At 32.4% G+C, this 18,038-nt stretch overlaps 2 protein-coding genes across 2 annotated transcripts; one reads left to right on the forward strand and one right to left on the reverse strand.

The window, feature by feature from the left end:
• Positions 1-800: 800 nt before the first annotated feature.
• LOC134278737 (uncharacterized) lies at positions 801-12,829 on the reverse strand. Its single transcript, XM_062761026.1, has 6 exons — positions 12,490-12,829; positions 8,097-8,171; positions 7,330-7,455; positions 1,832-1,957; positions 1,380-1,508; positions 801-1,260 (listed from the first exon to the last, which is right to left on the reverse strand). Exons 1-6 carry the CDS (start codon positions 12,515-12,517, stop codon positions 1,154-1,156), a joined length of 591 nt encoding a protein of 196 aa, XP_062617010.1. The 5' UTR covers positions 12,518-12,829; the 3' UTR covers positions 801-1,153.
• Positions 2,666-6,207, forward strand: LOC134278741 (uncharacterized). The gene is made up of 3 exons (XM_062761031.1): positions 2,666-2,704; positions 5,184-5,319; positions 5,372-6,207. The coding sequence occupies exons 1-3, from the start codon at positions 2,666-2,668 to the stop codon at positions 5,944-5,946; spliced, it is 750 nt and encodes a 249-aa protein (XP_062617015.1). The 3' UTR covers positions 5,947-6,207.
• Positions 12,830-18,038: the final 5,209 nt, after the last annotated feature.

An 18,038-nucleotide genomic window follows, 5' to 3' on the forward strand; every position in this document is an offset into this window, starting at 1 on the left:
TTGGCTCTCAAGCCGGAGGGGGGAGGAGGCTGGCATATCTAGAGAATAAATAATCTGTCATCGACTTGATGCGTGATAAATAATCTGCCCCTGATCAGTGCTACCCCCCCCCCCCCCCCCCCCAACCACACACACACGAATTAGAGTTCAAGACTTTAATGGGGTTTCTTTTTTTTCTTTTTTTTTGTTCTTTTTTTTTTTTTTTTTGCTTGTCGGTTTTTTTTTAGTGAAAAAAAAAATGTCCTTGATCTTATCATGCTTATTGGAAATTCAATAAACAGTCCTCAACACTGACATGATAATAAATAACCTGACTCTTAAAAATTGGCCAGCACCCGCCTTTCCCCTAAGAATCAAAATTTATGGTCATTCCCTAATGATTAGCGCACGTATGTAAGCATGTTTACAATATTAACTCACGTTAAGTACATCGGAAATGTATATAATAACGCAAGTTTTCTGACACAAAAAAAAAAAATAAAACTTAAGACAAAGTATAGTTTACTTTCAACTATTTTTTGGATATTGTGCATTTGGTCATGTGTGAATCTAACGTTAATCCTCGATTTACGTCACCAATATATAAGGTAGGTAACTATCCCGCAAGACTGCGCGACATTTTGGAATCGTGTATAGGTATGTCAAATTTCAATCTTATCTGAATCTTATTTTAGATATAAAGATATATTTAACTGTTTGATCGTCCATCGTACATGATAAATGTAATTTTAAAAAAAGCATGTCATACATGTACAAACACCTTTTCGCAGTATTTAAAAGAAGACAAATCCATCAAGAAGTACGTATAACACCATTCATTCGAAAAATAAAAGTTGAAATTTAAAAAAACATTACTTGCTACCTAATCTAAAGGGCATGCAAAAGAAGCCCAGAAAATGTATTTGCTTGGTGTTTCAACACTTCCCCAGTCGAGCAATCTTTACTTGCCCTAAGCCAGACCTTGTCTCCTTTTACCAAAGATAATACTACAAAAGAGCTGCCATTTTCTTCGTTCCTAGAGAATGTAATAGCTTGATAAGTAGAGCCATTCTTGGTCAACTTAATCAAAGCAAACTTGTCCTTCTCAGCGAAGATATTATAGAAAAATACATATATTCCATTCTTTGGACACTGAAATACCCCGGTGTTTTGGTCATAAGCATTTCCTTGATTTGAGATTATATGTCCGAAATTTTTTTTTATGCTTCTTTATGTCACTAATAGCTTTCTTGTAGAATGTTTGAGCGGTAAAAGCGATGTCTCCTGTAAAAAAAATCAAAACTTAATATAAACATTTTAATGTATCTTCACGAAAAAGCAAATAACTCAAATGCACAATTATGATCTCTCTCTCTCTCTCTCTCTCTCTCTCTCCTTACTTTCAGTTTTTTTTTTTTCAAGTATCTCCAGCTTTGTTTGATAGCGCTGCAAGGTACTGTGTTGAAGATTTTGTTTCTTCTCTATTTTTGAAATCATACTGGTACATTGGACCATTTTGTTTTCAAGATCTATAGATAGAATGTAAGATTTTCAGCTTCAAGGCGTAGATTTGATTTAATTTCTGCTAAAACAGCTTGACTGATATTTATGGCGTGTCTTGCATCAAATACAATATATATATAATTTGTTCAGCAAGAAAATGTACTTACATGTTTAATACACATGCATATTTAAGACATACAAGTAGCATCAATTCCACATTCATTAAAACTCAGATTGAAACTTTTCCTTTTTTACTCCAAAAGGGAGAATGTTCAAAAATACAAAAATCAAATACTGTACCGGTTGTACTCATCAAGAATCCTAAATGATAAGACTTATGTTCACTCACTATTCAATTTTTTCTCCAAGGATTGTTGCTTTACCTCAAATTTTGAAATGGTTGCATCCCGTCTTTCGTATTGCAATCCAATACTTGTTATGTTATTTACGCTTTGCATGTATTTAGCTTCAAGATCTAAAACGGACACCATATTTTTTCTTTACGAAATTACGTTTTGCATGTAAATGCAAGAGGTGATCAGAAAATTTGTGAACAAATTCAATAACTTCCTTAAAACAAATAAAATTAGGTCTCAGTGTTCCTTATTTTGTAAAGTAGCTTTCTCTGTTCTGCCCATACGCGAATCACGTGATCCAGGCGATCACGTGACACGCTCTGAAGAATTCTGTGTATATAAGCTAAGATGTATTCCCGAGTCTTATAATTCTTACAATGCAAGTATTTTTGGGAGTTGAAATATGTGCCGACTCCCTAGGTTGTCACGCGATTTCTAACGCAATTATTTTACAATGAATTATATAGCGGCTGTCGTGGTGTTTCGTGGTGTCGGCCAATTTACTCCCCTGTGATATTCAATACAAACTCGCACCAGTCTATATAAACTCGAAGAAACTTCCACAATAAAAATAGTCCATCTCATTTTTCTGAATTAATCTAATTTTATAAATGATTTAAAAGTAAATGAAAAAGAATTTTATTGCACATAATTTGAATAGCATATTTTTGTCATCTCTCTTGAGAAATGATACGTAAATTTTTATTTCCGTATGAAAAAAAGTCCCGTCATTTATCATTCGGCAATCCTCGGCTGACTCCACTACGCTCCATTACAAAAAGTGCGAAGTCATCAAAGGAGCAACAACTGGTCTAACTGGTTTGACAATGACGCGATTGTCTAAATATAGAGATGTAAACAAAGATGTAAGGTCAAAGTAACCAAACTTCTTTCAATTTGTTTCAGCAATAAAGAAACAGTTACTTTTTTTAAAAAATACTATGGAAAATATCACTGTCAGACATTTATTTGCTCTGACAAGTAAATTGATCTGTTAGACTGGAAAATTTTTGTCAGACCAGATACATGCAACTCATTTTTTTACGTTGGTAAAGGGAAAAATAATAGCATTAAAGTTTGTTGATATTCGATCTCACAATTCCAAATGACACTAATTTTACATCCTTTATTTCATGAGTTTATCAGCATTCAGTTGGTCTCGTGTACAACACCAAATCTGAGTTTGAAAAATGTGTATGTACTTGCATTGCAGTATTTCCTTATAAAATGTATCATTTGATTTTTCTTGTAATAGCTCGTTAAAAGCAGTTGTTAAAAGAGTTTGCTCTAGAGATTCAAAGTAAGGCGTTAATTGATCCTTACGTCGCAGGTTCGAATCCTGTGGGATGCATTTGGAGATAAACTCTTTTGATGAGACCATATAAACCGAAATCCCATGTCGCAATATCTGCTTGCACAAAACGATTCCTCACTACTCAGTGGATCTGAGTGCGGTGTATAGGTAAAAATTTATAGACTTACATGTAGCTAGCTCCATCGACAAGTGGTAGTGTCTCAATATAATTGAAAAATATCGAACGCAAAACAAACAAAATGTAAAGTATTTAGATACTTACTTCTATATAGAAATTACTTGAAATGAAATTTAAAATTAGGGAATAACAAAACTTGATGATTAAGTTATAAAGATAGATACATTTGATAAAATAGATAAGCACAGAGTTTTATAAAATTAATTATTATGTCCGAAAAGAAACATTCATACCCAAAAGAGAATAGCAAATACTTATTTTAATCAGAGGAAGAAAAATGACAATCTAGTGTCTGGTGATGGTAACATCGAATACAAAGAGTGTTTGTTTGTTTGTCATTGCCAAATAAATGAGACATCTCGTTCCCAACTTGTCTTCTCTTTGCTACAAAATGTATTTTATTTTCAACCGTCTTTTCCCCTTCATTAAAGAGTCAATGCAATTTATGATTCGACGTCTGGAAAGTCTGTTGTCTTCATAAATCTTGTAAATTATTATTAGATAATTCAAAGGAATGCCCAAGTTATACTTAAAACTTTACAGTCGTTCGTTGCTCGAGTAAGACAGTGTCAATCATTTTTGTCAAAAGTCACCTACATATTTACTTTATATTCACATTGTGACGTCAAAATGATGGAGAAAATCGTAACTTTTCACATGTTATTTATAAAATAAATGTATGACTATAGGTGTGCCAAATTTCATTCAGATCTGAGCTTTAGTTTTAAAAAAATAGAGATAGTTCGTTAACTTTTTAAACACCCCTCTTAGGGGAAAATGTAAATAAATCTATATGCTTTACATCATGTTGTGCAATTGTTGAATCTTGTCTTTCATTTTCGGTTTTTGTACTAGTTATGTTATTTGTCATTTCATTTAATTTAGCTTTTAGATATAAGATACAAAAGATACCCCTAAATCCATGTAACCAAAACACCAAAGATAGATCCATAGCGTAAATACAAATGTACTGTAAACCAACATTTATTCGCGTTCGAGTAATTTTCCCGAAGTTCGCGAGAGCCTTGTCCTCTCGAATATTTTTTTCCTCGAACCAGTCCTTGAAGTCACTGTTTCTATATAGAAAAGATCTGAGGCTTTATCGCGAAAATTAATCGAGAGTTTAAAAGAGTTTAAAAACAACGAATTTTTTTTACTAAACAATGTTTCACATGATAATCATTCTAGTTCGTTGCCTGTCATGATAGCTTAGATTGGTTGTTTGCTGCAATCGAAAGGTCTTTTTATTTTATCTTATTTTTATCAAATCTAAGTTGTTTACAGTAGTGACTCTTCCTTAGCCAAACTTTAAACATTAAGAGACGAAATTCAATGGTGCTTTGGATGAGACCTTAAAGAACAAGAACCCATGTCATAGTAGGCGTGGACATGAGTGTATACCTTCAGTGATCCAAGTATTGGTCAGAATTTAAAACTCTTCATTACCAGAAGATTGCGTCATTATAAGAGTAAAAATATGCACAATTGGTCGTAAAATAACGAAGAGGATTGCGTCATTATAAGAGTAAAAATATGCACAATTGGTCGTAAAATAACAAACAGTACTACTAAATAGTCAATCAACAAGTTTAATTTGATTCCTTTGTTCTTTAAATTGGAATGTTAATTTCAAAAATTCAAATGCAAAGATTTTCTTTTTTTAAATAATAAGATTTATTCCCTTTTTGAAATAAATCCAATTATTATAGCGATGGTTAATACTATGTCTCAGATCCGCGCCATGGATTTGTGCGCGTAATGCCCTGCCATAGATGACGTTATTGTTGTTAGATTTTGACGTCACAATATTTGTTACAGTTGGATTGAGAGATGGGGGTTGTTTGTCTCTTAGCTTAAAAATCCCTTCCAAAATCCAAGCACAAATCTCACTCTTTCCGTATTGGTGCTGCGTCAGATAGTTTTTCTTCCTGTCAGTCAGAAACAGAAATTAAAAAGCAAGGTAGATGGAGTTCAGATGCCTTCAAACGGTATATTAGGATTTAGTATGTTCATTATTGATTTTTTCATATTTTTATATAGGAGATGAAAAGGTTATTTGGATTGTTGGTTCTTCAATTATTAAAGGGGCATTCTACTATGCAAGAAAATCCTTTGATGGTGTGGATTTAGGTTTAAAAGGAAGAAATTACAGAATTTTTTGGCAGGGAAAGGGAGGTATGAAATGGTTTGACCTTATTCCAAAAATTAAACTTTTGTTACGTTATGAACCACCTCCAGAAATTTTAATTATTCATTGTGGAGGGAATGACATAGGTAAAATTCCATTGCTGCAACTACGGTCCAATATGTGTTCAACTCTCAAAAAACTTGAGGAGCTACTACCCAACACAACAATTGGTTGGTCAAAAATTTTGCCAAGAATTTCATGGCGTTTTAGTTCAAACTCAAAATCTCAAAATCTTGCCACTGTTAGACTCAATAATTTTATGAATCACTTAGTTACTGTCAATGGTGGATTCTTTATCAAATACCCAGAGATTACTTGGGATTCAAATGAAATGTTTAGTAGTGATGGAGTTCACCTGTCGTACATCGGTAATTGTTTCTTGCTATATAACTTACAAAGGGCTTTGCAAGAATATGTTTTTCTATAAAAGGTTAAATACGTAGTTTAAGCTTCAAGATGTGGTCACACCTACATATATTTTGCGTCTCTCATTCCACCTAACTTCGTTGGCGGTGGTTGTCATTTTCAACGGACAACCATTTGGCGGTTTTTCGAGACGCCTTCCATGATACAATTATTTTTTCACAACTTCTGCTGAGTATCTGCTAACCCAGTACCAGCTTGAATGTTGTCAGTATTCAAATCTTCAGGACTTTATAAGGATAAGGATACAATGTTTATAAGGATAAGGATATTAAGTTTATAAGGATAAGTATATAAGGTTTATAAGGATAAGGATATAAGGTTTATAAGGAGATATGTTATAACGATTAATAAAATATATATTGTATTATGTAGGTCGTGGCCACAATCGCCAAATCAAAATAAATGATTTTAAGAAGTTATATTTGTCTTCATCATCTTTAATAATGGAAATTTTTGCAGCATGAATCCATTAAAAACGGCGTTTTAGTTATAAACCGACCTCATGTATTTCGCGATTATGTATATTTAGATTATTGAAATGACGGGAAATAATGACTGGTAAAGTTCTTCATAAGCTAGACTTTTTTTTCAATTCTGCTGTGTCAAAGTAAATAATAAGAAAAAAAAAACAAAGCAATTATTAACTAGTATTTCGACGCAAAGTTCATCTGTTTTCTTTTTTTTCAAAATAAAAAATAGTTTCAGAGGATTTTTTGCAAGTATTAAGAATTCCTCTTAAATATCATAATTCTTTTTTCTTGTTAAATAATATGATGGCAACTCTTTTTTGTTTGACACTGTATAACATCTTTAACAGAAGAAATTTGCTAGAAACACAGAAAGATAAGAAATCACATAATAAAAGTTTGGAATGTGTGATTTTAATTTAAAGAGAAAAATATAAAAGATGCTCAATTTGTCGAACACCTAAAGCATATTCCCCCAAGTAATTAACAAGAGACTTTAATCTCAAAATCCTTTAATCAATACAAAATAGGAGTAAAATTCTTCAATTAAAAAAGGATTGAATGCTGAATTGCTTATCAAATACGTATTACAAATATTCATAAACTAACGGTCGCCCGCGTTGTGCATTGGTAAGAGCATTTATCCTTACGACGCAGGACCGTATCCCACTGTAGGACTTGGAAACCGGTCCTTAGGATGGGACTGTATAAACCGAGGTCCCGGGCCTGCGGTACGTGTTTTTGCAGAAATAAAATCCTTCACTACTCAATTGCCTTGATTGCCTAGCATAAGTCAAAATTTGCAGCTCTCCACCAGCAAGTGGTGTCTTCTCGATTTAAGTGAACAATTTTTGAGGAGGACGTTAAAAAAAATACACAAACCAAAATTTACAATTCCTTCATTTTTTTTAACCTACCGGTCAATTTTCCCTCCAACGACTGCTGTTTTACTTCTTGTTGTAAAATGGTTGTATTTTGCATTTCGTTTTCGACTGTTATACTTGTTATATTACTTGTGATTTCTGTTCTTTCACCTTCAAGTTCTGAAATGAATATCATCAGCACTGTTGTTTCAATAATATGTGCCGATTGAAAAATGTAATAAATTGCACATAAATCATATACAGACTTACATCTAATGTTTCAGATCAGATATTCTTTTTGTAAAGTTTTCATTTTTTTTTTGGGGGGGGGGGGTATTGATCGATTGATTGTACATTGTTTAACGTCCCTCTTGAGAATTTTTCCTCATATGGAGACGTCACCGTATGCTGGTGAAGGGCTTCAAATTTAGACCTATACTCGGCACTCAGGGCCATTGAGCAGTGAGGGTTCTTTATCGTGCCAGCGCCTACCGTGACACGGGACCTACGTTTTTAAGGTCATATCCGAAAGACTCGTGCCTTTCACTTCTAGTGCCGAGCGCTTGGCGAAGGAACAGTCACTACCTTTGTTTACGTCTTAGGTATGACGCGGCGCCGCGAACGAGTATCGAACCCGGCCCTCCCGATCACGAAGCGAACGCTCTACCACTAGGCTACCATGACCGGTAGGGGGGGGGTATTGAAAAAAAAAGTTATAGATGGTTAAGAGTTTTATTTACTAAATGCTCATCAGGTATTGAATATGGTTTTGAATAGTTGAAAAATTTAAAAAAAAAATACAATAAAAAGTTGATACTTGCCACTTAGTTTTTCCTTGAAGAACTGTTGATTTACTTCAAGCTTTAAAATAGTTTCGTGTAGTTGTTTATTTTTGTCTGTAATATTAATAAAGTTATGTAGAATATCTCTCCGTTTACCCTCCAATCTCTTAAATGTACATAGTCAAAATTGTTTGTAACAGTTTGTTTTCACTTAAACATGCTTATTAGTAGCAGAAATAGTTAAATTTAAATTTATTTGAAAAGGCCTTCTTATCAAAAAGTTCTTATATATGGACCGCTCTCTGGGAAAAGGGGTCTTAATGACAAAATTTTCGAAATTGACTTTTTCAAATATTTCAAATCTACAGCAAATTTGGGACACACAGTCAAAATTTGAGCATTAAATTTGCTTTAGTATTAAAGTTATACGTGTTTGAACACAACATGTTGCAATTAAATAATAACGTCAATGACGTTATTGAATAACGTTATCTTTTTTTAAAAAAAAAATGACGTCTTAGATACAAACACTTTAAATAACGTTATCTTTGTAAATAGAAATGACGTTTTTGAAACAAAGTCTAATATCAATTTGATTATAAAATATAATAACATAATTTAAATTTTGACATAAAATATTTTTTTCCTAACACATTTTAAATAAAATTATCATGAAGCACATTTAATAAATTATTAAGTGAGTGTATCCGTACATGTTGCACAGCGAATGACATTGTGTTTATGTATATCCAATCGATTAATAAAGGTTGACTACATTTTTTTTATTGATAAATGTTTATAAAGGACTAACAAAATAATTATGATAACAAAGAAACAGAAAATTAATATACAAAACAAAGCTTAGTATCATTATACGTTATTCAAGCGGTTAACAGGTCCATTTGGAAATTGTGACCAGATAAATGTTTGCGGGCGTCAATAAGATTATTGGTCTGTAAACAAACTGGTCAATCCTGGTTAAAACTTCTCGTCTTCTAATACGCTGATATTTACTTCTGCTTTTGAACCTAATTCCTCGACAGACAAAATACCAGGCTTTGTATTTTGTAATCAATTGAGTACATTTGAATTCCACTTAGAGATGTAGGAAAGTCTTCCATTCCAGCCAGTGTCATGCGGGGTACCCGGAGTTAAAACTGTTCCATTCAGTCTGATCAATGAATTAGTCTCCTATAAGTTTTTAATCAATGCAGCAAGCGTTAGACATTGAACTTGTATCATAAACTGATTTGTCCTGCTGCCCTGTCATAATTTGCCACATTAAACATATACATGTATTCCATTAATAAAAAAAATCTTGTTTTGGCCGTTGCAGTTATCAGTATGAACTGTACATAAAAGTTCTGTATTTCAAAGAAACCGAATAAATTAAATAATTGAATCTGGCCCATGTGTATTTGTAGCTTTACGCACTACAGTTTCATGTTGAGAAATTATTAAAATAAAAGAGATTTATCGTCTTTTCGGAAACCAAACTTCTGGATTTTATAGAGTCAAGAAGTGGAAAGGCCATTGGAGAGCATAACGAGGTACATAACTCACTGGTATCGGATGTGTCAAATAAATATTACATGGCGTTCGGGAGGTGTTAAACGTTGAGACTGTCAAACCCTGAAAAGAAACCATAAATCTATTTTAAAAATGTGTGTTGAGTTAATAATTAAATAGCTAAGACCATCTTTTTAAAAACGGTTGTCTTCTCCCGATCGACTATCTAAAGATGGCCCGACTCAAGACTTTTTTTTACCTACCAGGACACAATATTTTTTTTTCTTTTTATTCCTCTTATTCCGTCAACAAACATGTTGAAATTTTCTGGAATGTTTTTTTCGACCTACCTAATGATCCAATAATTTACCCCAAGTCGGGAGAGAGTAAGAAAACACTATTTTAAAGATGGCCTAATTAACATGCGTGAATTTAACTTGCAGTATAAAATTTGAAAAGAAATAGTATTAGATTAAAGACTTAACATGATATGCACACGCTGTAGGAGGTTATTTTCGTTGAAAGAGGGAGATCAGCCTTACAGAAAAATTTAACAAAAACAAAACCAAAAAAAAAAAAGTCACATTACTTTTGAGGTGCACAACCAAAATTTATGTTAATATTCTTTTGAAGAGTGTTAATACTGATAAAGCTTTTAAGGGTTAACTTTGGATTCTCTTTGTTTTCTATTAAGTGTATAATTGTGAATTATTGAACCCCCCCCCCCTCCTCTAGTTTGTATCTGATATAAAGTACAACATGAAGAATCACTGGTTTTTTCTTGGTGCAACTTTAGATAAAATCTCTCCATGATCGTACTTGTGTAAAAATCAATCAAATATATGTAATATGTGTGTTTTCAATAAAAACACAAACTAATTTATGAACTTCCACAGACACCTCAAGAGTGGATAAAGTACATTGTCGTAATTCAACCCCCCCCCCCCCCCCACTTCGGATTGAGTTTATTTGAGTTACTTTTCATGATATGACATGACATGATAGAATCAAATCTATCATTCTGAAAACACTTTACACTTATTTTCGGAGAATATCTATGCTTATGAATTAAAGTATAAAATAATAAAAATGATAGATTGACGGAGAATGTTTTAAAAATTATATGATCGCTACATTTTTCTTATTAGGGGGAAGAGTTGGTCAATCTTGTTTGCTATCAGATAGGGATTAGTCATGAAGATAAATATAATGTCATGTATGTTATCCACATTTCATACAAGTCCACATGCGGCTGCCTGTGATATATCAGTATGACAGTAATCCGATCTCTCTATCTCTATTGGTTTAACATCATTATGTATCGGGGATTCAAGCCAGGATCCAAGCCTCGCAATTTTTTCTGGGCAGGGGGTGCATGGATTCTGCATAAGTAAAAATTACATCCAAACCATAAATTTGTTGACGAGCAAAAATAAAATAAAACCAAACCCACCCACACACCCCACACCCCCCCCCAAAAAATGCACACTCCTTTAAAAGTGTGTTAAACTTATTCCGTAGAGTGGTGGGTCGGACTGCTTTCGCTTCTTAAGCTTCAAAAATATTATTTCTCCTCAAATTTTAAATATTTGATTACTATAGTAATATTTTAAACATTTGATTACTATGAAATTTGAGGAGGGTAAAATCTACAATTTTTAGGGGGGGGGGGGCATTCGCGCATGGAAATTACACTTCGTTTTTAAAGTTTTTTGCTATTGATTAGATGAAAATATTATTCTTTTAAAGTATAATCAGGAATTATAAATAAATCCTAAAATCCAGAAGCAACGCTTGTTAAAAGGTTGAACAGTGGAAAGGTGGAAAGTATCAAAGTATATGATACATGTATGTGCTAAATAAAATATGTGTATGAACTGCAAGCAATACAATGAAAAAAAATCTAAACACGCACTGCAGATTTATACATGAAAAAGTATTAGAAAACAAATGAATTTCAATCCATCAACCAACAAAATAATGCTACAATTATACAAGGGTTTCTGATACGCTAGTCTCCTCATAGTCGTTCATGAGGAGAGTAGCGTATCAGAAACCCTTGGCTAGCGAAGATGCGTGAACGCACAAATAAGCCTATCATAAACTATTCAAACTCATTTAATATTGTCCATTTTCATGTATGCAAACTTTCAAAGTATAAGCATTATACTTACTGATATTTCATAGTCTTTTCTTCTTTCTGTGCTTATCCCTTAAATCGCTATGTTTTGAGGTCGGGCTCGAGTGACGTAATGTAAATAAAGATGGCAATTGTGAATTTTGGTGGATCATAATACTTTACATTCATAGAGGCGGGTTTACGTATGAATAGAAATTTTGACACATAATTTGTTTCAGCGTTGTATTAACTATTCATTTCACTAGGATATCAAATCTAGCGAAAAATAACTGAACAAATTTTGATAAAGTATTTATATATTGTGTATATTCACCTTCAAATTGTTCGCGAAATGCAGAAAAAAAATCACATAGAAAACAGTATAGTATTAAATACAGTGCAAGTTATATCAGAATATCGCTCGGGGTATCTTGAGAAAATATTTTAGAATGGCAAAGAAACTTATTTCACACACGATACGACGATCATAACACGTATTCATTTATACCTTCACTCTGAAAATGAAACAGAAAAACGGAGAGTGGAAAGGAGGAAAAAAGAAACATGTGCATTTTAGACGCGAAAATTTGACGTCACAATAAACACGTTTTCTCGACGTCAACGCTTATGTCATTAAGACCGGTTTTGTCAGAGAGCGGTCCATATATGTTTCACATTATGATTCAATATTGTATTCAATTTCTACATAACGCAAATTATGCTTGAAAATATATTATGTTGTATAGATGGTGGAAAGGAAAAGAAAAATCCTAACAGGAAATAACCTTACTATAAAACACTTACCATTCGATATTTTTTTCATTTGTTGCATGAAGTTCTCCCCCAATGATTTCCATTTTGACGGATTGGTCTCTCATATGTTGTTCCAAAACGCTGAGGAGATTTTTCATAAGATTCATTTCTTCTCGTTTTGAAGAGAGTTTTGTGACTGTTAGCTCACTTAAAACTGTCGTAGATGTCATAACTAGAAATATCCAAGGCCAGAGTGTTTTGATGCTCATCCCCATTTCGACTTAAACGACAAGAAGGATAGATAAACGTAAATTAAATTAAATTAAAACAAAAATCCTACCCGTAGAGTTAAACTAATTCAACACGCTGACACTTCTACCTATCACTTGTTGTTATCGTTACTTACTGAATCATAACACTAATTGTAATGAAATATACGGTTTGATGTATTCAGGAAGAAACTTTAACATAATTGCTTTCAAGAACATGCCTGTCAAATTTGAAAGAGTTTCTACTTACTATCTAGGAGACACTTTGAGCAGAAGCACCTTGAAGAAAACATGAGGGTTCACCTACATGTGATATTTTCTACTCTAAGAGAAAAAAAAATATATCCAAAAATCGTTCTCAACAAACTTTATGTTAAACATATATGTTTGAAAAATTATTATTACCTATTTTTACTAGTTACAAATGGAGAGGTATATTATTCTTTTTATATCTCTGTGTGAACTTAAGGTAAAGGAATCGCAGAGTCTGACACATATGTTTCATATTTTAATATTTTACTTGAATATAGACGTTAATAGTAAACTATCAACCAAGTTTTATAATGAAATTGATGACTTAAAGGACATACGCAATGTACCTTACCTACTGATATTTTTTCAAGACATTCTAAATGTAAACTTATAGTATCATTACATCAGTAACTTAGACAAAACATCAGCATGCCTTACCAGGGGTTTTGAAAAGATATGAAATTTTGAAATTTTTTTGCATTATTCAAAGAAAAATGTGCAAAAATTACAAAACATAAACTCCAGATTTTTTTTTCATCAAAAATTGTTTTAGAAGACGTATACAAAAACATATATAGACATTAGAAATACAGCACACAGGTCCTTCATTTAGTGGAACTCTTCAACTCCAGGGAAGATCCTAATAAAGTTCAAACTATGTTGCTTATGACCTTAACTTTTCAATCGTCAAATTCCCTTACTTATGCAGCAATATTATTTCATTATCTGTATACGGGGTTTATATCTCTAAGTTTATTTGATGTACAAGAGCATGCTCTATGTACGTAAAATTGCGTAAACAGGTAAATCATTGTCAAACATGTTTAACAAGTCAAATGCTGACTGACATTTTTATACCACATGCCAGAGCATTATTTACACATTGAACTGGTGACGGATGTTTTCGTTATTTCTCGAACATGACAAGGAGCACATGGCGGGTGTGACCACTCAACAGCTGGTTCTTACCCCTCCATGGCACCTGATCCTAACTCAAATGTTTCGGAGGTTCGTGTTTGCTCTTCTCCTATTTTGTATTATTTAAAGGATTTTGAGGTTGAATACTGTTCATTATCTCAGTATAATTCATTGAGAGAAATAACATAAAATTCATATAAAAGATTTTTTGGGTAATTTTTGTGTAAGCACTACATAGGTTCACAACTTATTTGAAATCAAACATAAATCACATACTATATACTTTAGTAGATATATATGTATCTAGTGAAAATTCTTATCTACAGAGTAATCATAAGTTAAATGTCTCAATTTTCTGCTGTTTCTGTTATTTCCTGATTCCAAAACACTTTTATAGAAGTACGTACATCTTAGTACTCAGGAACATTCTTAAATATATATAAATATCTCAAGAACGTATCTTCTGTTGTTTCCCATGAGCTTCCTTTTATTCAATAGAGCCACTTAAAGGAGATAAAGGGATTTTTTTCTATCTGGGGTCTAAAATTCCTTATATTTTGAGTCAAAGACAGAAGCTAAGTGTTTAAATAGATATTTTTTTCCGCCACAAATTTAAATATTAATATCCATTTCGAACAGAAACACTAAAATACAAATATTTGTTCATTACTTGAATTGACATTTTGTAATGTTACATTATCATAATTGAACATTTCCTATTGATTGAGCAATTAGGTTACCTAGATATCTTCATAACATTTCATTTCAGATATTCACATTTAAAATATAAGCTAAAAATCGAAAGTGGGTATTGATCTATTAGTTACCGACGTTTCTGTAAATTTAGAGCTTTCTCAAATTGCAATGTATTTGTTACAAGATATGGATTTCCATATTTCAGTTAAGCAACCTTCAGTGAGCGTTTATAGATTTATACATGGGATGTCACAATTAAAATATACTCCAATTTGCAATTGATTTATGTCTTAGATAATTAAAGTTGAATTAAACATTTTGAGGCTTCATCAGGTATTTGCAAATCCTGAAATTCTTATTTAGCTAGACGTGCTTCTGAAATAAATTGTTACCTTTAAAATCCACCAATTGAAGTTGGTATTTGCTAAAATAAAAAACAAAGGTTATAAAAAAATGTTGAGTAATGGAAACTAAAAAGCAATTTATATTAATACCAGGAAAAATAAACTACCAGATAGCAAGACTACATCGAGCCGGTGTTGGTTGATAGTTAATAGGTTGGTATAGTTTGTCACTGGGCTGTAAATGTAAGCCCAACGTTGTCCCAACAGATGAAATATTAGCTTAAAAGCTTGTTCGTAGGTGTTCGTTTGGCAATGGTTGTCAATTTTTTGTCAATGTGGACCCATTGTAGTAAATATTGGCATGAAATGTGGCCACTATATGTTTGGAATTTGATGTTGGGTCTTCGTAGGTCCGACTGAGTAGATGTTGACAGAAATTAAAACTATTGCGTGTTGGGATGTACAATGTTGGCCCAATATAGGGTCAACCAAGTAATGTTGACATGAACATGACATCGTATGTTGAACGTATAATAATCGGTCCAATGTATGCCCAATGTAGAGCATTTTGATAATAATTAGGCATTGATTGAGATTTCAACGTTTGTGTAGCGTTCGTCACACGGTGTAAATATTGGGAAGGAAACAAGTTTTGTAAACAAACATGTACATGTAGGTGACATGTTATTTACGCTCATTATTTTTTTTTTATTTTTCAGAACCACTTAATTTAAACTTCTGTCGACGTCTCACTTTTACTTAAATATTATGTAGGATGGATTAATCTTAACAATTTATGTGTTGTTTAACTATCTAAAAAGAAAATGTTATTTCAGAAGCTAATTTATGAAAATAACATATTAATGATATTAATTACATATTGATGATTTATATTTATGATTAATGTCGCAGTATAGTTAAGGCTTTCCGGAGCTTAAAATTCCTTTAAAACGTAAAACTACATTACAAGGTTGATTTTGAGCTTTATTTTTGGGTTATGTATTTAAGTACGCACAATTCATATAGAGATATTTAGGCTCTACATAAGCACTTTTGTTAAAATATCACATGACCAGTTGAACACATGACGGTCATTTCTTCTTTTTGAAGTGTTTCACATAAATCGCTTCTGCGCAGCCGATTAATACATTTATAATTAAGTATTTGTTACCGAAATAAACTTGTTGCATCCTTGTGAATCCGAAAAGTTATACTATTATTCTGGTACAAAATATTTCAGACATGACCGCTTTGCGGATTATACAAAAGAGTTTACTGACCCAAACCAGTTGATACTCCAATAACTTGGCCAAGAATTATGGTCATACCTTGTAATTTAATTTTAAAAAAATTAGACAACTGTTAGGCAAATGTAAAATTAAGCTGCTTTTTATGACTTCAAAGTTGAAATTCACCGCTCAATAATACAACCGTAGTAACAGAAGTGATAGGAAACGAGAGGAGGAAATAACTGATACACAGATCTAGCAGCCATGATGTTTGTTTACATGAAGTAAGATCGAGCTACTGTTTTAAAGTTAAAGGTACATTTATTAAATCTGGAATTGTTCCATGAATCCCGAGGACTGGAAATGAGGGAATTGCATGGATCACAAAAGATATGAAATAAATCCCCATTAATCACATATTATGAATTCTGTATAAAAGAAAGGTAAATGTCAAAGGTATCTTTTCAATTGTATTTTGAACACGCTGACTTTTACACAAGATTTATATAGCAAAGTTATCTAAATCATTTGGATATATTGATTGTTTTAAAATGATTAAAGACGTCTATTTTAAACTAGCTTTCTGCACATTTATATGCAGATTGAAATGAGATGAAACATTTCTCCCCATCATTACAGCTCAAGTTTGCAGTGATGCAGAGTATGCCGCATTATTCTCTGGGTAGCCTTATCGTACTTGTGTTGGAAGTGCATGTAGATGTTTTATTCTTCACATGTATAAAACTTTATAATTTTATGCTGCTTAATTTTAGAGCTTTTAATAACTAGGTCAGTGGAAAAATCCACCGACACAGAGGGTGTCGGTTTCCTAAGAAACAGGCATCCTTAGTAAGTTCTGAAGTTTTGAACAGGAAGAAAAAGAAAACTGGTGGTTTAGCCCTTGAACTGCAAGTATATAAATCTGATTTTTTTTATGTGATTGATGAAATTTTATGTCTGTGAAGGTATTTAACTTGGCCATAGTTTTCAAATTTGAACAAGTTTTACAAAAGGTGAATTTTCCAAATTATACAAGTATAAGTAATTTGGTTATTTATTACTTATCAGTACTAAGAGAGATCATTTCTGAATATATTAAACTGATCTATATTTTTATACCCTTTATAGTATCTGGTGGAGAGAAAAGCCTTAATTAAACAAGGCCATTGATGTTTGGATGTGAGTAATGTGACTGTGTGAGGGACTCTGTGGGGGACATGAATTTTATAGACAAAGAAAGAATAACATGAGCAAGGAAAAAGAGAGTCAATGATACCAAAGTTTCACATGTTTGAAGACGCGAACGTATTTAGTGGTAGTTGTAGTGATATTGGATAGACTTAAGAATCAAAACATTGAAGTATCTTCTCTCTGCTGCTTTCATTACATAGATGTGAGAAAAACAACATTTGTTTAAGAAAGTAGTTAATTATCTATCCATGTGGGGTTTAGATTTATACCATTAATTGTGATTTACTCTTAATTCTGAAAATTCAAATGTTATAGTAATCGAATTCATATTGTTGAACTTATTATATAATTAGTAAATCATTAAGTCTCTATTTACTTGCTTCAAACTGTTGATTAACAATGAAAAAGGAAAAGATAAAGAATAATGATCGAACTCAAAATTCTTTAATAAAACACAAAATCGTGAATCTCAAAGACGCAGAACATGGTAAATCAGAAGGTTTGATACAATGTAGATGCCTAGGGTGAATGAGCATCCCATTTCAGCCACCGGCAGTCCTATGTATTGATCAGGTAGACGAAGTAAACAGCAGTCAAATTTAGTATGAAAACAACACAAATTAAGATATAGATCATATCTAGCCGCAAAGAAATGTTATGCGTTTTTTTGCAAATAAAACCATAAGAATAATAGAATATTT

This window comes from Saccostrea cucullata, unplaced genomic scaffold (assembly GCF_032062105.1).
Source record: "Saccostrea cucullata isolate Sc308-1 unplaced genomic scaffold, CSIRO_AGI_Scuc_v1 ctg440, whole genome shotgun sequence".
NCBI classification, from domain to species: domain Eukaryota; kingdom Metazoa; phylum Mollusca; class Bivalvia; order Ostreida; family Ostreidae; genus Saccostrea; species Saccostrea cuccullata.